The following is a 19,587-nucleotide window of genomic DNA, read 5'->3' on the forward strand; positions in this document are numbered from 1 at the left end:
AACTCAAAAATACAAACATTAAAGAATGTTTAGACACGATTACATTAACAAGTTGATGTTTGTTACTCATTTTCTTCGCTACCCGATCCCGAGCTATTCCTTAGGTAATCGTCGTACGCGGCTTCTTCATCGGTCATTGGTTGAGTGTGTCCTTGATTGACCTCGTCTTCATACAAGGCCGCCTCATAGTCCATTTCCCCCTCGAGTGAGCGTTGATGTTGTGCCCTGTCTAAAGAGTCCAAGTAATCCTTGTAGCAAATCGACATCTCTACAGCTGGTGGAGTGAGTCGAGTCCTCCTAATCGATATAACCCTGCCAGAAACAGAAAAAGCAGACTCCGAAGCTACCGTGGAAGCTTGGACCGTTAGTAAATCTTTGGCCATGGCGGCGAGGATCGGAAACTCATCCTCCTTACCTCTCCACCAAGCCAGCAAATCAAGACTTCTAAATTCATCCGGAGTCATGTGTTTCACAAAGTTGGTACCACCATACCTTCCAAGTTCACTGCTTGGGGTGTTTACCCTTTGACGTTTACCGGCGTCTTCCCAAATCATGTAGTACATCCCCATTTCAAGGTCGGTTAGGGATTGGGATTGGGCAACAGCTCTTAACGAGTCATGAATTTGGGAAGACGACCCGTATCTTGTAAGGTAAACATCATACATGTTTGCCAAGGTGGTGTTGAAATCATTCTTTAAAGTTTGGCTATAATAGGGGTTTTGATCGTCGTTTAACCCTAGCTCATCACAAATTTTTTCTATTAAAGCTTCAACACCACCAACATTGATGCAAGGGTTTAACGCAGCAGCACAGGTCAAAACAGCGGGTAGTTCTTGAAAATATTTTTTAAATTTTTCTTTCATTTTTACACCCATATCAAAATAAGGTGCACCCCTACAATGAAGGTCACTCAACTTTGTGCACATGACAGCAATTTTTGGTAAAGCAATGGGGCTTGTTGGATAGTAAACCCCGGATAAACTACTTGTGCAAGATTTAAAAATTTGAAGAACCTCCGTAACGATCTCAATCAATAACCAGTTTCTAGGATCGTACGGTGCACATTTACCCCTATTTGACAAAATTTGATGAAACGCAATTAACGATTGTTTTTGTTGGATGGCTTTCTCAAACATTTCACAAGTCGAGTTCCATCTTGTTGGACAATCCCAGTTAGGCCCCAACCATTGACAGTTAGCTTCTTCACAAAATTTTTTGTATCTTGAAAATGTTGAATTGTTGCTAAAAACATCTCGTAACATTCTTTTAAAATTGTTTCTTTGCGTTTCGATCACGTTTAACCCATCTTGCACGGCCAAGTTGATAATATGTGCAATGCATCGGCTATGAAAAAACGCTCCATCACAGATAGGTTTATACTTTAATTTTAAATGGCCAACCGCGGCCGTATTGTTGGACGCGTTATCAAACGATATTGAAAAGATTTTATCTTCAATCTTGTATTGTCGAATGACTTTATCCAAGAGTTTAAAAATATTTCTACCCGTGTGCGGGTAATCAAACAATTGAAACGCAACGGTTCGTTTCATCATTTGCCACGACCGGGGGTCAACCCAATGAGCCGTCACACAAATGTATGAGTCGGGCGAACCATTAGGTACCGACCACACATCCGTGGTTAAGTTCACACCAGTTTGTAAGTTTGAAAAGTATGAAATTAGTTCGGATTTAGCGTTTTTCCATGCTTTAAGCATATCTCTTCTAAGGGTCGAACGACTTACGTGTTGGTAGCGTGGTTGAACATACGTTTGCATCATCTGCGTGAATTGAGGGTTGTCGAAGTGGTTGAAAGGAAGTGATTGTTGAATCACAAAGTTGCCAAACTGTTGACGTACCGCTTCAAGGTCGTACGTAAACACCGTTCCTTGATTCGTCATCTCCGGCTGCGAACTACTTCCGGATTCGTCCTTCAAGACCTTGCAAGAGGGCTTTTCTACATGAGCTCTTAAACTGGAGTTTGCTTCTTTGTTATAAAACTTCAAACAATGTTTGCATCTAGCTTTTTGGGTTCCGTTAGACATTTCGCATAGGTCGAAATGTTGCCAAATATCTTGGTTTCGTTTCGTGGGGATGACCCGAACGACGGTTTCTCCCGTGTTCGAGGCACCCATGTTGACCGATGAAGCAGCACTTTGGGAGGCCATGATAATCGACTACGAATTAAGAGTGGTATACTCGAGTATGAAATAAACGACTACGAAAGAAGAGCGTTTGGAGTTGTATAATCGCGTATGAAATAAACGTTTAGAGCTTTTGGAGTTGTATAATCAAGTGTGATCTAACCAATACCCAACCTAAACTATATATAGATGTTTGTGAGGGTAAAATGGTAAAAAAACCAAAAAAAAAACGGCTAAAAAACGGTCAAAAACACAAAAAAACGGCTATAAGGCCGTTTGGTAACGTTCGAAAACCGGTTATTAAAAAACCGGTTAACCGGTTTTTTTTATAACGGTAATAACCGGTTATTTTAAAAACCGGTTAACCGGTTTTTTAATAACCGGTTATTAAAAAAAACCGGTTTTTTTTATAACCGGTTATAAAACCGGTTTTGGGTCCAAAACTTATAACCGATACGTAAACCGGTTACGTAAACCGGTCAAACCGGTTTTTAAAAAAACCGGTTTTTAAAAAACCGGTTTTCGGTTAAACCGGCCAAACCGGTTCCGTAACCGGTTTTTTTGACCACCTCTAGTTCCATCATAATCTCTTATTACAAAAATCAAGTTAAAACATTTGAATAGTCGAATACCAACAGTTCTTCATTTTTTTCATCCATTTCTTAAAAAAAACATGATAATTATGGTTATATTTAATCCCCCAATGAATCAAATTTACATCTTGCATCTACATTATTCAAGTTATTTTAAAAAAAGCTTTGACTGATAAAGAAAAAGCTAATATATACACATATATATATATATATATATATATATATATATAGTGTTAGTTTTATTTGAGAACTCAAAAAAATTTAAGAACTTTTAGGAACTCTTAAAAACCAAATATTTTTTTAACTTTTTTTATATATTAACATTATTTGAGACTTGTTTTATCATATTTATAAAAAAAAATTGATTACATATATAAATCACAAGTTATACATGTGTAAAATTTATGTGATAAAAATTTACATATGTGTAAAAAAACTAATTTTCATAATTGTAATCGTAAATATAGATGTCAAAAGTGATAAAACTACACTTAAATAACATTAACATACAAAAATTTTTATAAAAAACGTTAGTTATTAAGAGTTTCTTTAAGTTCTTAAATAATTTAAGAGTTCTCAAATGATACTAATCCTATATATATATATATTATTAATATTTATGACGTCGTCCGGGTCAAACTCCGGTCCGCCCTCCCGGGTCGATCTAACCTTTGACCCGGTAAGGCGTCCGGGCGGGGTCTGAAAACATTGGTTGGAAGCACGTTGTTTTCAAGACTTTCCTTCTCTGACTTTTGAGTTTTTTCTTTTTTTTTCCTAGAACGGCGACTTTCTTATATTTATGCTACTGCACCCTTCAAATTTGGAGAGCCCCGATGCCCCACTCTGGCCAGACTATGTTGTCTTAACCGTGCCCACGCTGGCTTCAGAGTTTGGCTTGGACGTTCCCCCGGGAAACCATACCGCCGACTGCCACTTGACAGCCGTTATGCCACCACAAGAGTAGAACTCTCTGGCGTAACACACGGTGGGACGAAAACCCGGGTGGGCTCAGGATTCGAACTGACAACCTTTGCACAAGGCCTAGCTCAAATCCATCATTATCAATATCCATCCAAATATAACACAAGTGGGATTCGAACTTGAATTTTCACCGGATAACCCAAATCCATCATTGACAGCCTTTGAGTTGATTTCCCTCGTTCTTATGGTACAATTATGTGTTCCTTTAATATAATATTTTATTGCTACACTACACACAAAAATTATGTGCATTTGAAAAGTTTTCTTGAACTTCACAATATTTTTTATTTGACATCAATACTTGAAAGAAATTTTTCTTTGAAAATGGATGATAAAAAGGTTTGCTTTAAGAGAATTATTTTTGATTCGATACGATTCGTTGAAACCTCGGCAATCAATTTATATGTGAAGATATATTAGTAGGGTTTGTGACTGTGCTATAGGTCTTAAGATCACTCTAGATGTCTCCGGAAGCTTGGGTGGGTACTAATGTGCTATTGGTGTAACTTTACATATTAATTTATGATTTTAGAGCACACGAAGTGGTATCCATGACATTACCGGGGAAGTGCAAATCTCGGACGACCCCATATGGAAACATCACCCCTCGGATCCGGGGTTTTTTCAGATGGAAATATTGGTGTAATATTGAGGATCAGGACCACTCTCTATTCTCTTATGCATCGTATTTATTTGGGTAAACTGTCAATATCGGTGACACCATCATCACCTACAAGTACTCGATAGCTATTGGATCAAATACGAGCATAATTTTACAATTATATATATCTTAATTTGAAAGTGATGGTTACTCACATATTTCTATTGTTTATTCACTCTACAAATGGTGAAGCTTTGTGTACAAGCTTATAGAGCATGATCGTTAATAACTAAAGCATCAAATTCTGACACGTTGAGGACACATGTTTCTTTCCTTACTCTTATAGCTTTCAAGTTTTCTCCCAATCTCAAACACTAATATTCTGGAGAGATGACGACCAGTTCATCACTAGTTTTGGCTTCCTTCTCCACGGTCTTTACTCTGGAGAGAGAATGCATTTACGGTCTTTTTTTTTATGATACACCGAATTCCCGTTGGCTGTATAAAAGTCAAACGGGGTCTGTTTGAGTTGATCCGCAAACTTAATTCTCACTTTAACAGTTCTTTTATGAATGATTGTATTTCGACTTCTATTAAAGAGTTAATTTTTGAATGGTTGTGCTTACTAAATTATCTTAACTTTAGAATGAATAATACTTTAATTAATTGTAAGTCGATATGTTAGATTTACATACGAATATATTCATGTAACCAATATAGGTCATATATTGTAATGAACAACCAGCTTTGGCATTTTTAGTTAATACTAACTGCTTTTTAATTCTTTGAAGCGTCCATCGAGATATAGAGTCATGACGCTGAAAGGGATTTTAGCAATCACGCATACACCATCACTCACCAAATCGAATTAGCTTCTTATGATACAACAAAGACAAATGCTAAATTTTAACATTGCCGAACTAAAATTTTATGTATGTGCAGTTTGACTTTTTAAGTCAAACTACTATACAATTGTACTATTGTAAGGGCAGTGGTGTTATAGACTTTTACTTTGACTTTCTAAGTCATAAGGGGTCCACAATTTCACTATGGTCAGCGCAGTAACATTACAGAACATATGATTACTCATCATTTAACACACATATGAAGTTGTTTATCGTTTATATAACATTGTACGCAATCTGTAACTGTAGGTATTGTGTAAACACCATCATCGCAGTCAAAGACACAACCACCAAAGCAGTCTTCTGTCATGAAGCCATGACCGACATGCTCGAAACAACCAGTGAAGAAATGGTCAAGAAACGAGGCTACATATACACAAGAGTCATCTGAGAAGAGATCATTGCAACCAAAGGGCAATAGTGCCAGCCGCAAATGACCTTAAGAAAAGACACAACATTAGTCGTCAACCAAAACAACACTTAAAACTTAAAAGGCCACCACCTGACTCTCCATGTATACAATGAAACACCCATCAAAATACTTAAAACACATCACGTGCTAACTGCAAATTGATTTTCAACAGGCACCTAAGACATCAACAAGAAAACAAAGGGGTAACAACTGCAAGATAACGGGCCTAGACACTTTCTTTTTGAACACTGACAGGTCCGTCATCAAACTGCACAAAAGGCTTCAACGAGTTTTTGGTAATGGAGTTACGCATACTTCGCTAAAGAACAATCGCAGTGTACGTGTGTTAGCAAAACAGTCAATGCTATGCCAAAAACATATGCATCGGTGATAAATTTTGAAATGAAGCCATGTATGCATATTAAAAATCTATGTATGCTTGTAACGATTTGTAAATTGTAATAAGAGCCTATGAATCTTTTTCAACTACTCTATGTAAGTATATGTATGATTAACCATGTGTAATGTTTCAACTACTCTCAAATGAAGACTTTCTAACGAAAACTCGCAGATCCATGCCTGAGCCGCAAAGCACGGGTACACTTTCTAGTTGGATATTAAACTAAGATTTTAATAATCTAATACACATGTCACTTCAATATCTACTATGTTCTCCTATTTCTCATAGTGGGCTACTGCGCCCGAATAGAGCTATAAAATAGTGGATTAAGCAAATAGTTAAGCCCATGCATTACTTAACCACATTAGTTCATGACTGTAACACCCACAAAATTTTTGTTTCAAATTTGACAAGTTTATAAAGATAAAGGACCAAACATATTTATGGGATAAGTGATGGAAAAAGTAAGATAAAGAAAAGAAAGAATTTTTATGTTAATGAAATAAGTAAGGAAACTTTATCCCACATGGAAAGTGGGAAAGAAATGGAAACACTTTATAAGGAATGCGTTCTCCATGGTAATGTTCTTGTATAGCCAACCACTCTCACTAGTCCTAGCGGAGGGTGCGAAGCACCCAATGCGCACGGACTCGGACTCGGGCGATGGGCGTAATGTGGCGTTTTGATGGCGCATTTCGAACGCTCGCATCGCCGCGAGCCGCATAAGGGCCGCTTTAGTATTTTTGAAATGTGAAAGATCAACCAAGAAGTGACAAGATACTAAAGTTCAAGGACTAAAAATAAAAATTCTGATTTCCAGGCCCATCACGCTACGCGACGGGTATACAAACTAGATCATCGCGCTACGCGATGCAGTTTCCCATGAGTTTAGAAAAAAGGGGCGTCGCGCTACGCGATGGTCCAGAAGGAAGAGGGTATCGCGCTACGCGATGACCCGGTTAAGTAACCGGATCAACCACGTGTCCACACGTGGCATCATCTTATAAATTGCGGGGTCGTGCTACGCGACGGCCTAAGGAAAAGGGCGTCGCGCTACGCGACGGTCCTCAAAATTTTTCCTATAAAAGGGGGCTACGGGCTTGAAGGCAACTCATCCCAAAAACACCTTTTATTACACACACTTAACATTGGGATGCTTGCCTAACTATTGTGAGGTTCCGAGGTCTTGATTTCTAGTAATTCGCACAAGGATTGAAGTTCCGACACCCCGTAGATTTGTCCACACGTGGCATCATCTTATAAATTGCGGCGTCGCGCTATGCAACGGCCTAAGGAAAACGGCGTCGCGCTACGCGACGGTTCCCAAAATTTTTCCTATAAAAGGGGGCTACGGGTTTGAAGGCAACTCATCCCAAAAACACCTTTTATTACACACACTTAACATTGGGATGCGTGCCCAACTATTGTGAGGTTCCGAGGTCTTGATTTCTCGTAATTCGCGCAAGGATTGAAGTTCCGACACCCCGTAGATTTGTCAAGCAATTTAGAAGTAAGGGTACTGACGATTTAAGTTTCAATAATTGATAAGGGAGTAGAAGTGTTGCTGGTGTAAAGCTTAGGCAATTAAAATACCCGCATGAGTTAGGGGTTCTGCGTAAGTAATTATTTTATTATTATTGTAATGATTTAGACTATAGTCGGGAGTATAGCCCGAACCTTGATTACTAATAAGCATAAATACCTTTTCATAAGTAAAGGTTATAGTCAAAGTATTGTTTTCTTTGTGATTAAGAAATGTGAGAAATAAAATAATATTTCTCTATGATTAAGAAATATATGCAAAGGTTATAGTTAAAATAAAGTTTCTTCTTGAAGAAGAAACCTAATATAGATGTTTCTTTCTGAAGAAGAAACATAGTATATGATTAATGAATAGACAAATGGACTAAAGGTCCAAATGTTTTAAAGAAATGATTGTCAAGGTTAAGCTATACGAAACAGACTATAGGTCTGAAGCTAGATCATTGATCTAGATATTTATACAAAGGTTGTTCTCGTACTATAGGTCCGAGATAGAAAGAATGCATAAATCAGAAAGATACACTGATCAAGAACGAAGGTGAATACATCCAAACTTTTTTATAGTGTGAAATATGTTAACGTGAATACATCCAACCTTTTATGAATGTTTTATGACGTGAATACGTCTATGTACTGTCTTAAAGATATTTATTTACTATGGAGAGTTATCCATAGATAAAGAGTCGGAAAAGATTTTATATGAGGATTGGTACAAATCCTCTATGTTTATGAAATGTTTACTCTTATAAACTATGGACTGTTATCCATATGTAAAGAGTTATGAAAATATTTGCATGAGGGTTGGTTCAAATCCTCTAAAACGTTTTGATACAAGGTAGTACTAAACACTCAGGCTAAAATACACATGTGTCTGGATCCATTCATATATGATTTGTAGTAGGCCACTACAATCATACTAACCATGAGGCAAGTGACTGTCTCTAGGGCGAGGGAAGTCCGATTATGTGGTCTATTGGTATTTTTAGTTCCGATGAGATGGGATGGGGCCCACTGAGTCGTTGAACACTATTGGTGTTGTATCATAACGATGGTGATTTTGTATATGATTATATTATGATGAAATATGAAAATATTTTATTGAGTCAGCGTAATTCACCAGCACATAGCTGACGTATTTTTCCCCACATTTCAGGGAAACAGTAAAGTTAGAACAGACAAGCAAGCCAGATTAGAAGATTGGCGACATAGTCATTAGAGGTAATCTGATGGCTCATATCTTTTAATTAAAATATTGTGAAAAATCATATTTTTAAATGGCAGGTATTTGAAATATCAAAACGGGTATTAAATTCCCGAGATTTCATTATATTAATATTTTATAACTTCCGCTAAAAGAACGTAACTCTGATATATTTGCAAAACATGTATCAACTATTGGTCATACGCCTATACCTTAGGCCGGGGTGTGACAATGACCCAAAGGCTAATAACTCAAATAATATTTCAATTTGGTTTCTTGTGATGCAAAACGAAATTTAAATCATTTTCTTTTTATTTGTCTTTTATAAGTAGAAGTAAGCCGAGTTTTCGTTGCCGTCAGTTACCCACTTGAGTTCAATCATATCTCATATTGAACTAAATATTAGACATGATTTTATAATCATGTAACATGAGACCGAGGTATGAATACATGCCACATTGTCCCTACATCATTGTCATCTCTATCAATCAATCAATGTCTCATTGTCATCTCTCTTCACCTTTTTTCAGTGGACTATGAACTCAAACAATAATGTTATAAAATAGTGTAACAATCAAATCTATATAGGAATGGGCTTTAAACGAATCGAATGTTCAGCAAAATAGCAAAATGCTTGTGAACGGTTTGACAGGAAGTTCGTTCGTTTAATAAAGAACGTGTTCCATAATGTTTCCCTTTACGCTCGTGTAAGACCATTATGTTAATTACTTACTGTCTGTTCCTTAAAGGCCTTTAATACTTTTTAATTACTTTTGTAATCTTATCATATACATTTGAACAAAATTATTAACAATAAAACAAATTTATATATGAGTATTGTATAATTAACTTATATATAAAATTAACATATGAATATAAATGTTAAAGAAAAAACCAGCACGAACATGGAAGCCGGACCGAACCATTGGCATTGACTTTCTCAATTAGTCAAATCAAATAAAACATTATTTGTGTTGGTTTGCTTGTGCTTGTGAATAGTTCACAAACAAGAAATTCTGTTCGGTTAGCTATTTGTGACAGGGTGAGCAATAACCGAACCGAAATTAACTGATAACCAAATTAACTGAAAATCGATTATCGGTTATTTTCGCACCCTCATTTAACCGAACCAAACCATTTCATGTAAATACATATCCATTTCATGTAAATATTTATCCATTTCATGTATATACATCTCCACTTTAGGTATTTATACTTTTATTTCATGTATTTATTCATCCATTTCATGTATTTAAAGTAAAAGTTTTATCAAAATTTTGATTTTTGTTATTAACCGTACCGAACCGAAGCAATTAACCGAAAATCAATTGGTTAATTTAATTGAGGCTAGTAACTGAACTAAACTGCAAATACCCCTAGATAAAAAGCTTAACGAAAATGAACAAGACCTTCAGTCCGTTTACACAGCCCTACATACGAACTAATTTGAGGAATTTGTGAACAAAACCACTAAGAAAAACTCTCCAATCGCTAATTCAATCCAATTTCTTACCCAAATTCACCAATCGAGCTTTATATAATCAAAATTCTTTTAATTAAACAACCTCAATTACATATTATTATTATTACGCTACGTACCAGATGTGGCCGGAGAAGCCATCCTCCTCTTCAAACTCAAATTCTTCCATATTCTTTAATACAACTATGTTTTCCTTTCCTTTTCTTCATTGTGGGCTGCTGGGCTACAATCTCAAATAAAGCCCATCATGACTCAAATAAAGTGGATCAAACAATTTGCTTTTGTGATGCAAGCCCAACGGTATTTAAATCCATTTTTTTTTGTTTATGCCTCTCTCTTGTATTCTCATTACTTATTTGTATTACTTAACTAATTGATCGAGTTTTAAACCCATCCCAAAGTTAATAATCTAATATTAACAAAAAATTCTATAGTAATGAGTGATTAATGCTTTCAAAACTAATTAACTTAGTTAGTTCACACCACCTTGTTAACACCCATTTGGGTTCAATAGAAATATTACATTTGAAAGAATCACCAACAAAAGTTGCTATCAATTAATAATGGTCTAAAGTACGGTAGACAATTACATCATATACATGATCATGATCATCTTACTAAGCCAACACACCGACTCATGTTCCTGCCAAACCTCCTGTTCTTGCCTTCATACTTGGGAGCCAAGCCCAGCCTCATCATGTCATGCACCTCAATCACCTGCACTCTCCGTTGCCTCTTGCGGTTTTCGAATTCCTCATAACCTTCGCGCATCTTTCTTTTTGCAGCTTCAAGCTTCCGATCTTCAACACTTAATTCCTTGTCCAAGTTAGTCTTCAACGGACCAACAGATTTTGTGGGGTTTTGCATCTTCCTGGCTTCAATAGTATTAATCTTATGACCATGTTCCATAACTGTAATTAAGGGTTTGTTAATCTTGGCTTCTTTCTCCAACACAACCATCCCTAATCGTTTCTCGTTAACCTGCCTCTTTATTAAATCAACCTTGTGTACAGCACGCTTAGGATTTTGATCAGTAGTAATATTATTAGTCTTTCTTGGCACCACCACCGGTGGCTTTCCTCCTCCTTGTTTGCTCGTTGGCACGGTCGGTATCTCGATGATCGGTGGGTCAATCTTTCTTGGCACCACCTGTTCTTGTGGACAAACAGGCATGATATTATTACTATTATTATCATTAGCAGCCATCCACTCGTCAACAATAAGTCTCCATGCACGGACGAGGTTTCTTGCGGTGTCCCTAACATCTTTGGATGCGTGATGACGAAGTCCGCTAACAGTCACTCCGATCTTCGATACTTCAAGAACCTTCATAGACACCGCCATTTGCTTTAGCTTCAACAGCAAGCCACACAGGACGCCTTCAGATACATGATACCCACAGACGTTGTTATCAAGAATGTCGGCTTTGATTCTTGAAACCTCGGCGATCGTTCTTGTTTCTTCTTGGGTTTCTTGAATGCGATCAACAATGGCTTTAACCCTAATAAACTCCGAACCCATGAATGATTTTCCGGTATGATTTTAAGAATTTCGAAAGAACGACAGATGGATTTTAGAAAGAGAGAGAGAGAGAATGAAAACTAGTAGTTATTTTAACTTGTTTGTTTTACGTTGTCACGGTGTGTGGAGATACATATATATAACTATGGAAACTTAAGGGTTGCTTACAACTTACAAGTTGCTGCTATAATCTGGGAGTGGAGATGGATATTCAAATTAAACCGTTTGACGTTGTTTTAAATGATCGTTTCCTAAAATAAGTTATTTTAAATGATACCACAATCATTACTTACTAGTCAGTTAACTCAATAATAATTACTTTTAAGAGGGTAAAGTTAAGAAGTTAAAATAAGGTACACCAAAAATCACGTAAAAATATTTAAAAAAAAAAAAACTCAAAACATAAATAAAAAACGAAAAAAATTTAAAACCAAAATGTTTTCTCTGTCGTTACCGTTCAAAAACAAAAAGACACAATCAAGAGACATAATGCCGAGAACAAAGATACAAATGATGAAAATTAACAGAAAAACACAATTATAAATAAAAAATGCATAACAGATCGCAAAATATAACACAACACCGAACAAAATATAATACAATGTTGAGTAATATAACACAATATAAAAAAACATAAAATTAAGGAAAAAATACACAATCAATGTCGAAATCAACAAAAAAGCACATTGATAAAAATAAAAAGACACAATGATCTTTTATCCTCAACATCATGTCTTTTATTTATTTATTTTTTTTATTTTTAGATAACAAGAAAGATGGGAGAAACATTATTGTTTTTTTACTTTATTATTATTATTATTATTATTTTTTTACTTTTAAGTTATGATTTTTTTTATTAATTTTTTGTTCACAAATCCTTCTCATTATTCTCATTTTTGTTCCCTTTTATAGAATAAACTGACTCTGTTGTAAATTCTGTTGTTATTTTTTCTTTAGAAGATTTTGAACCAAGAAAACCTCCACTTTAAGCTATTTTATAAAAAAAGAAAAAAATATATATTTATCAATACAGAGCACCAATAACACTGGACCTCTATAAACTGTCATATTAGTGTCACGTCATATTTCAAAATTTTCTAAAAAACACATTTTCTTTCGCAACACAAAATTAACCTCCACATATCCCGTTTAAAATGTATTAAACTTGTATATATATAATGGCATAGTTCCCCACCACTCTGTCACGGAGTGATTCCTGGCTTCCTCAGCAAACTTTATCCTTGGACTTCACTCTCACAATGGTGAAGTTTGTTTGCCTAAAGTCCATCACCATGCCACATAGATCTGAACCTTGGGTTTCAGATGCATTGTAGAAGCTCTTATATTCGTCATTGGATATACGAGTGTAGTAGCAGGGAGTTAGGGTTCTTTTTGGTCCGTAGATAATGATGAACAAGAAGGGAGGGTTAGTGGAATTTGGAAACTCTTATTTTTGTTAATTTAATTAACTGGGATTCCAGCACTTGCCACGATATTTTTTTCACTACTGTTTAGTTTGTCACGCTTTTATGTACAAATGAAACCCTAGTAAGGCTAATTATTAATATATGCTTAAATAATACAAGAGTAGAAAAATTAATATATAAGATCGAAAACCCTTAAAATATGAAATTCCAAAATAAAGAAAATGAAGTTAAATAAGAAAAGAATTTTAGTTATATGTACTTAAAAAAAATTAGCAAATGTATCTAGTTAAACTTAAGTAAAAGATTTAAATTTTAAAAAGGCAAGCGCGTTTAAAATGTTGTCACTTAGGTTATCTATAATGGTCCACAAAGTGTATGCGTTGTGGGAAGTGTGAGTAAGCGTGAAGCCTGGAGTGCGAAAGGCCACCACTAGGGTGGTGGCATAAACAGCTTCACAAGCGCGACAACCGATGTATTTTATTTATTAGTTTTAGTTATTAAAAAATATAATAACTAACCATACCTCAATGCACCACTAATGGTTGGGCTAAAAACCGTGTGTATTATTGTGTTAATTATATAGTTTTAATCAGTTATTGCATGAACCGCGATACTTCATACGTGCGTATATGTTGCAGGTCATTGGACGTTAAAGATACTTAACTTGGACTTGTACAAGCACGAGATGAAGTGCCAGGATGATCGGCACGTAAACGAGGCAAAGAAGCAGCATAGCTTTCTGTCTCTTTTGGTTTTCGCGCTACGCGAAAAGGTGAAGTTAAGTCCTTCGGAGGAGAGCCATGATGTGCGAAGGACATTTGCAAAAGCTTTTGCTATAGGCTAAACATGTAAAATCGGCAAAAAGTTAGGGTTTTCAATATAACATCTATTTCACGACCCTTGGGATTTATCACATAACCACAGCGGTTCTTGGATAATTTTGGCAACCTTAAAGACTCTCAATCATCTTCCTATCATTCTCCATGCCATTTCAATCAAGAATTAAAGATTCGATGATTGCCATGCGTGACTAAATCCTTCGAGTCATACCCCCTGGGGTGTAAGATTATGTAACCTAGGTCTAGTATGCTGCAATTTGATTTGATCTTTTGTAACTGAGTGAATAGTGTGGATTAAGTTGTTAGTATTATCTTGGATCATATGTTTCAAGATTTTCTTGCATTAATAACATTGTGAAATGAGGATTGCTATTAAGACTGATTCATGCTAGATTTGCTAACTGTTTTCTGGTTTACAAAGTGTATAATTGACTTTGATTCGTGTTGTGAAGGTTTTTCTTGCACCAGTTACAGGCGATAGACGATTGTTGACACTTATGATTAGGAATGTATGCTGGTGAATCTGAATTGCCATATGTGTCTAGTTGTCATATGTATCCGACACCTTACTTACAGTACCCCCACCCCCTCACTCTGCCTATGTAGTGCCTAATTTTTTTTGGCATTTCACCCTTATTGCAACAGATAGCTTATGTGAGTGAAAAAATGATTTTACGTCACTGAGGACGTAGGGAATTTTTTTTGACAAGGTAAGTGGTATACCAAAACCATTACAGTTTCTAGTTGGTTTTCTTCACTGCCACACATCGACCGGTGGTGGATTAATGTCGGGCATAGTGCGATTGCTCATTGCACAAGTAACACTATTAAATGACGTCAATAATAATTATTATTATTAATTTGCAACAGGAACACAATAGTCTTTTGAAATAAAATAACTAAGATATGCAAGTCTTTAATTTAAAATATCCTAGCAAATAAAATAACAACTAAGATATGCAAGTCTTAATTTAAAATATCCTAGCAATCTACTAAGATATGCAAGTGTCCTTCATGCCTCTAATCAAGCATCACACATTAACACTTGTATACATGAAATAACTTGTCAACGAAAATGTTAATGAGTAAATACAAGTTTGTATAACATATTTAATATGCAAAAATGTAATTCACAAGCCAATCGTTGAATAATTCAACGTATATATATAAGTAACAAATAATAGGGCCCATATCGAAAATGGACGTGTAGGTTCGTTATTGAGAATGAAGAAGAGTTCATTATTGAGAAAGAACGCGTGTGAGAGCTCGTTATTGAGAACAAACGAGTGTGTGTTCACTATTGATAATGAACACATTGAGTATGAGCAAACACATTGCATGCAATTTTAGCACTTAAACAGGTATCAGAAACACTTAAGTTCAATTATAACACGCGGCGACATAATTGTGAATCATTTGAAATAATGAGATAAAAATTTCAAGCCGTAATCGAGTAGTTGTTGTATCCATATAATTTGAGAACAACAGCTTGAAGTGACTATGTATTCTACCTTGAATGTCGAAGCTGACACCAAATTGTGCTTTTTTGCATTGCGAGGATATGAGACAATCTCCTAAGACACGACACGATTACCTATGATACTAGACACAAACATAACACGATAACTAATCGTGACATTTTATGAACCTGTTTATAAGCCGAAAAAATATGTTTAGGGACATGATATACAATACATACGCATTGAAACTAAAATTTCCAACAATTTTCAGATGTTAAATGCGAGACGTCGCTAAACTATCATACGCTAACCTTTCAGTTGTAATCCCTAATTAACGTTTCAGTTGCAACCCCTAATCCTCCAATTAAAGCCACGTTCAATTGCAATTACACATCGTTTTAACCCCCAATTCAATTCTCCAATCAAACCTTCATGGATACTCTTGTAATCAATGCTCAGTTGTTATAGTCATAATCACTTGTATAATTCATGTACATGGTTAGTTGCAGCTGCTTCAACCCCCTCCACAATTGCAAAACACAGTGTAAAAACCGAACCGTCCGCCAAAGTAAGATTCTGTTTTTTTTTAGGTTCTTTGCATTTGTTGATTTGACAGATGGAATCCAACTATTCATTTCGTATTATATTTTTACATTGCGTATCAACATCACTAGGTTTGCACACCATATGTTTGTTTAAAGTCTTGTGTGAATTCTGCCTAATAATCAATTTCTCTTTGATACACCTCCGTTATGATACCGTAATCATGAGCGAATTGAGGTGCTATTGTAGGCTGATATGGAATTTAGATGTTGCATTCTTATTATTAACTTGATAAGATGTGGATGTTAATTTTTGTTTTTGCTAAAATATTCATGTATTTGGGGGTTTAATTAGTTTTTTTTTGCTAAAGTTTTGTGATTCTATCCACAGTGCTACTGTGTTTGTTTTTATAATTGAGTTTTGGTAATTTTATAAAGCCATTAAAGTTTTGTGATTTTATCCACAGTGCCATTGTCTTTGTTTTTATTATTGAGTTTTGGGAATTTTATAAAGCCATTTTTGGGAATGGGTGGAAACAGATTCTGGAAGAGTTTTGGTCTTCAATGTAAGAGAGAGAGAGAGAGAGAGAGAGAGAGAGAGAGGTTATTCAAGGTAATTAAAATATTTGTTTATTTATTTAACAAAATGTTTATAATTAGTTCTTAACCAAAATGTTCAATGTATTACCTTTTATGTAGAGAAAGTCTTAGAAACATTCTGTTATCAATTAATGGAAACAAGGACTCAGTGGATGCGGATCTCATACAGGTAATCGTTTATCATCTTTTTGTTAATTGTTTATGATAAAACTGTTTAATTTTGAAACACATAGTCAGACACTTGATGAAGGAGCACCGGATGCCTTCGTCTCCTTTGTTACCGGGCCACCAGGCCCAAACCTGGTTCAGTTGATGCCTAATATTAAACTTACTGTCTTAATCATGTGGGGAGACCAAGACCCGTTTAAATCTATGGTACATTTTCAATAACTAAGTATTAGCATCCGAAATAATTAAATCCCCATTTTTACATTACAAGTTTTAATTTACAGTGCACATGTGCATATACATTTGCACTTTAATAGGGTGAAGGTGTGTGAATACCACTTTTTCTTTTAATATTTGTATCTTCTTTGTTGTAGTGATATGCACAAGGTACCTAAAAATCGAGGGCCTTGGATGTTTGTTGGTCTCCTACCACTGTTTGACCCGCCAAGGCATGATAGTGTTGAAACAATTAGACGGGCCCTAACTTGGTGTGAATGTGACGATTGCTAATCGAAAAGGCTAATGGCTTTGCTGGCGGTTTCTTTTCTGGTAATTACATAAATTTAATTTTATTAATATTTTATAGATTCATAACTGAAATTATAAAAGGGGCCAACAAAAGCAGAGCACATATATGAAATTGTGAGGAAGTTACAGGAGAGAACATATAGCTCAATATAGTTAAAAAGGAAACGGGTTGAGAGCATTTTCTAAACTTATAATCCCATATCAGTTTATTTAAAAAGTTAGAATATTTATTAAAAATTTATATTTGTTTCATCACATTTTTGTTCCAAATATATGAAGAAATAAATTTAGTGCATATTTTGATTTATGAGGATGTTGTGGTTGCAGATGGAACAAATTTAGCGCATACTTGTATTTGTTTCATCATATTTGACATAAAAGATCTAAACGGATTAAAAATTTAGTGCAAAATGTATTTTGTTTCAATCCTTTGATTTTGCCAAAGAACTTGTTTACCTAAACCCGTTTAACCTGTGACCTGAGGTATCATTTTTTTCACCATTTCTGACTTATGAGGATGTTATAGTTGCAGATGGAACAAATGAAGAATATTAAGACATTCAACGGGCATGCGAATTATCTGTGGAGACAACACTAAAAAATAGTATACAAACGGTGTGTCTTTTGATATATCTGCTTCAACTCTTTTTTACCATTAATGATAATCATCGTACATTCAAATCGTATGCATACCTTCGTTTGTAACTTTATTATATAAACATTTAAGACCTGGTCATCATACATTCAACTCATATGCATACCGAGTTGGTGGTTTGCTTTCAACCAAAATTTTATAATTTTAAGCTAAGGAAACATATATTGTAAACTACTTATTTTATTAATTAAAGCATGATAATACATTATTTAATTTAACCTCTTCATATACATTGCAGTGACTTAAAAGATTGTTGATGGTTCATCAATCAATGAAGGACTGGAGATGTGGAATGGTCGCTTCTTTCAACATCATTCCCAACAGTACCAAAGCTCCTAAGGTAATTAAAACCAATTTCGGACTCAATTTTGCTGGTTATGGACACCTAAGTTGTATATTTTTGGACTCAATTTTGGACATCTACTTTGATCTAATGTTTTAATTTGTTTATTTAGGTTGTTGGTAAAGTTTTGCCATCCCTTAACATAAATTAACTGGAATGGGCTTCCATCATGTACAAACTGTGGATGTTTCAGTGGGGGACTTATTGAAGAATATGGTGATTTGTTGCTAAACAGTATAGGAATGCTTGATTTGTAGAACCTATAACTGTGAATTTACACCTTTATTGATTTATCTATTTAATAGTCCGAGTTAATCTCCAATATGTTATTGCTATATGTTTACACAGGTAACAGTAGGGCTGACATATCGTGTATCCCGTACACGATAAGACACGAACACGAAATGGGTATACCTGAACATGACACGAAAACTTTTCGTGTACCTGTATCCTAAACACGAACACAAACCTGTTAATACCTGTAATACACGATAATACACGATAAGAGCTGTTTAGAAACACATTATTGACAACTTGTTTAGGGAAATAAAAGTTGTCGAAAGTTCATAAAAGTCTTAAAATAAAACATAAATCCATGATTCTTAACAATTTTAAGACAAAAAACCATAGAAGCAAACAATAACAAGTAAACAAAATTCGTTGAAAGTTCATAAAAGTCTTAAAATAAAGCATCCAAATTCTAATCAAGCAACATCAAGTTCCAAACTTCCAAGCTCCAATTGGTCTTTCTTCTCAAATCTTCAATTCCAACAAGCAAACAATCAAACCTACACACAAAATAAGTATAGTCAATTAGTCATATTAATCATGGACAATTGGGAATATTCATATAGTTTTATCAAGCAACATTACTAGAAAGTTTTTGAGTGGGGTACCTTAGGATTGTTCATTCTTTTTAGCGGGCAACACTACTTGAAGTGTTTGGAGTTGGTACCTTAGGATTGTTCACCGAGTTTGAAGCATTTGATTCACAACTAATGTCAAGCGCCATTATATCTTCAGTGAGCTCTTCTACACTAACTTTGTTAGAACCTACAAAGTACAAACAAACACATACATTATAAAATTATAATATAATACCATGTATAAAACTTATAAAAATCAAGCAAAGATGGACATTACAAAAATCTCCATGTAACCAATCTTTTGTGCATACTAGAGCCTCAACAGTGAGGATTCATCTTCTAAATCAATTTTTATAGAATCACTCTCCATCTAGAATCAATA

The 19,587-nt window shown here is 35.1% G+C and overlaps 1 protein-coding gene across 1 annotated transcript; it reads right to left on the reverse strand.

Moving 5' to 3' along the window:
* Nucleotides 1-10,865: 10,865 nt before the first annotated feature.
* Nucleotides 10,866-11,777, reverse strand: LOC143585651 (putative mediator of RNA polymerase II transcription subunit 26a). The gene has a single exon (XM_077067399.1). It carries the CDS (start codon nucleotides 11,775-11,777, stop codon nucleotides 10,866-10,868), a length of 912 nt encoding a protein of 303 aa, XP_076923514.1.
* Nucleotides 11,778-19,587: the final 7,810 nt, after the last annotated feature.

The sequence above is a fragment of the Bidens hawaiensis genome, unplaced genomic scaffold (assembly GCF_021521415.1).
Source record: "Bidens hawaiensis isolate Kalapana, Puna unplaced genomic scaffold, B.hawaiensis_p1.1 tig00033942_1, whole genome shotgun sequence".
Classification (NCBI taxonomy): Eukaryota; Viridiplantae; Streptophyta; class Magnoliopsida; order Asterales; family Asteraceae; genus Bidens; species Bidens hawaiensis.

Bases quoted from the DNA above. Each gene is read 5' to 3' on its own strand.
- LOC143585651 (XM_077067399.1), bottom strand. From the start codon at position 11,777: ATGGGTTCGGAGTTTATTAGGGTTAAAGCCATTGTTGATCGCATTCAA.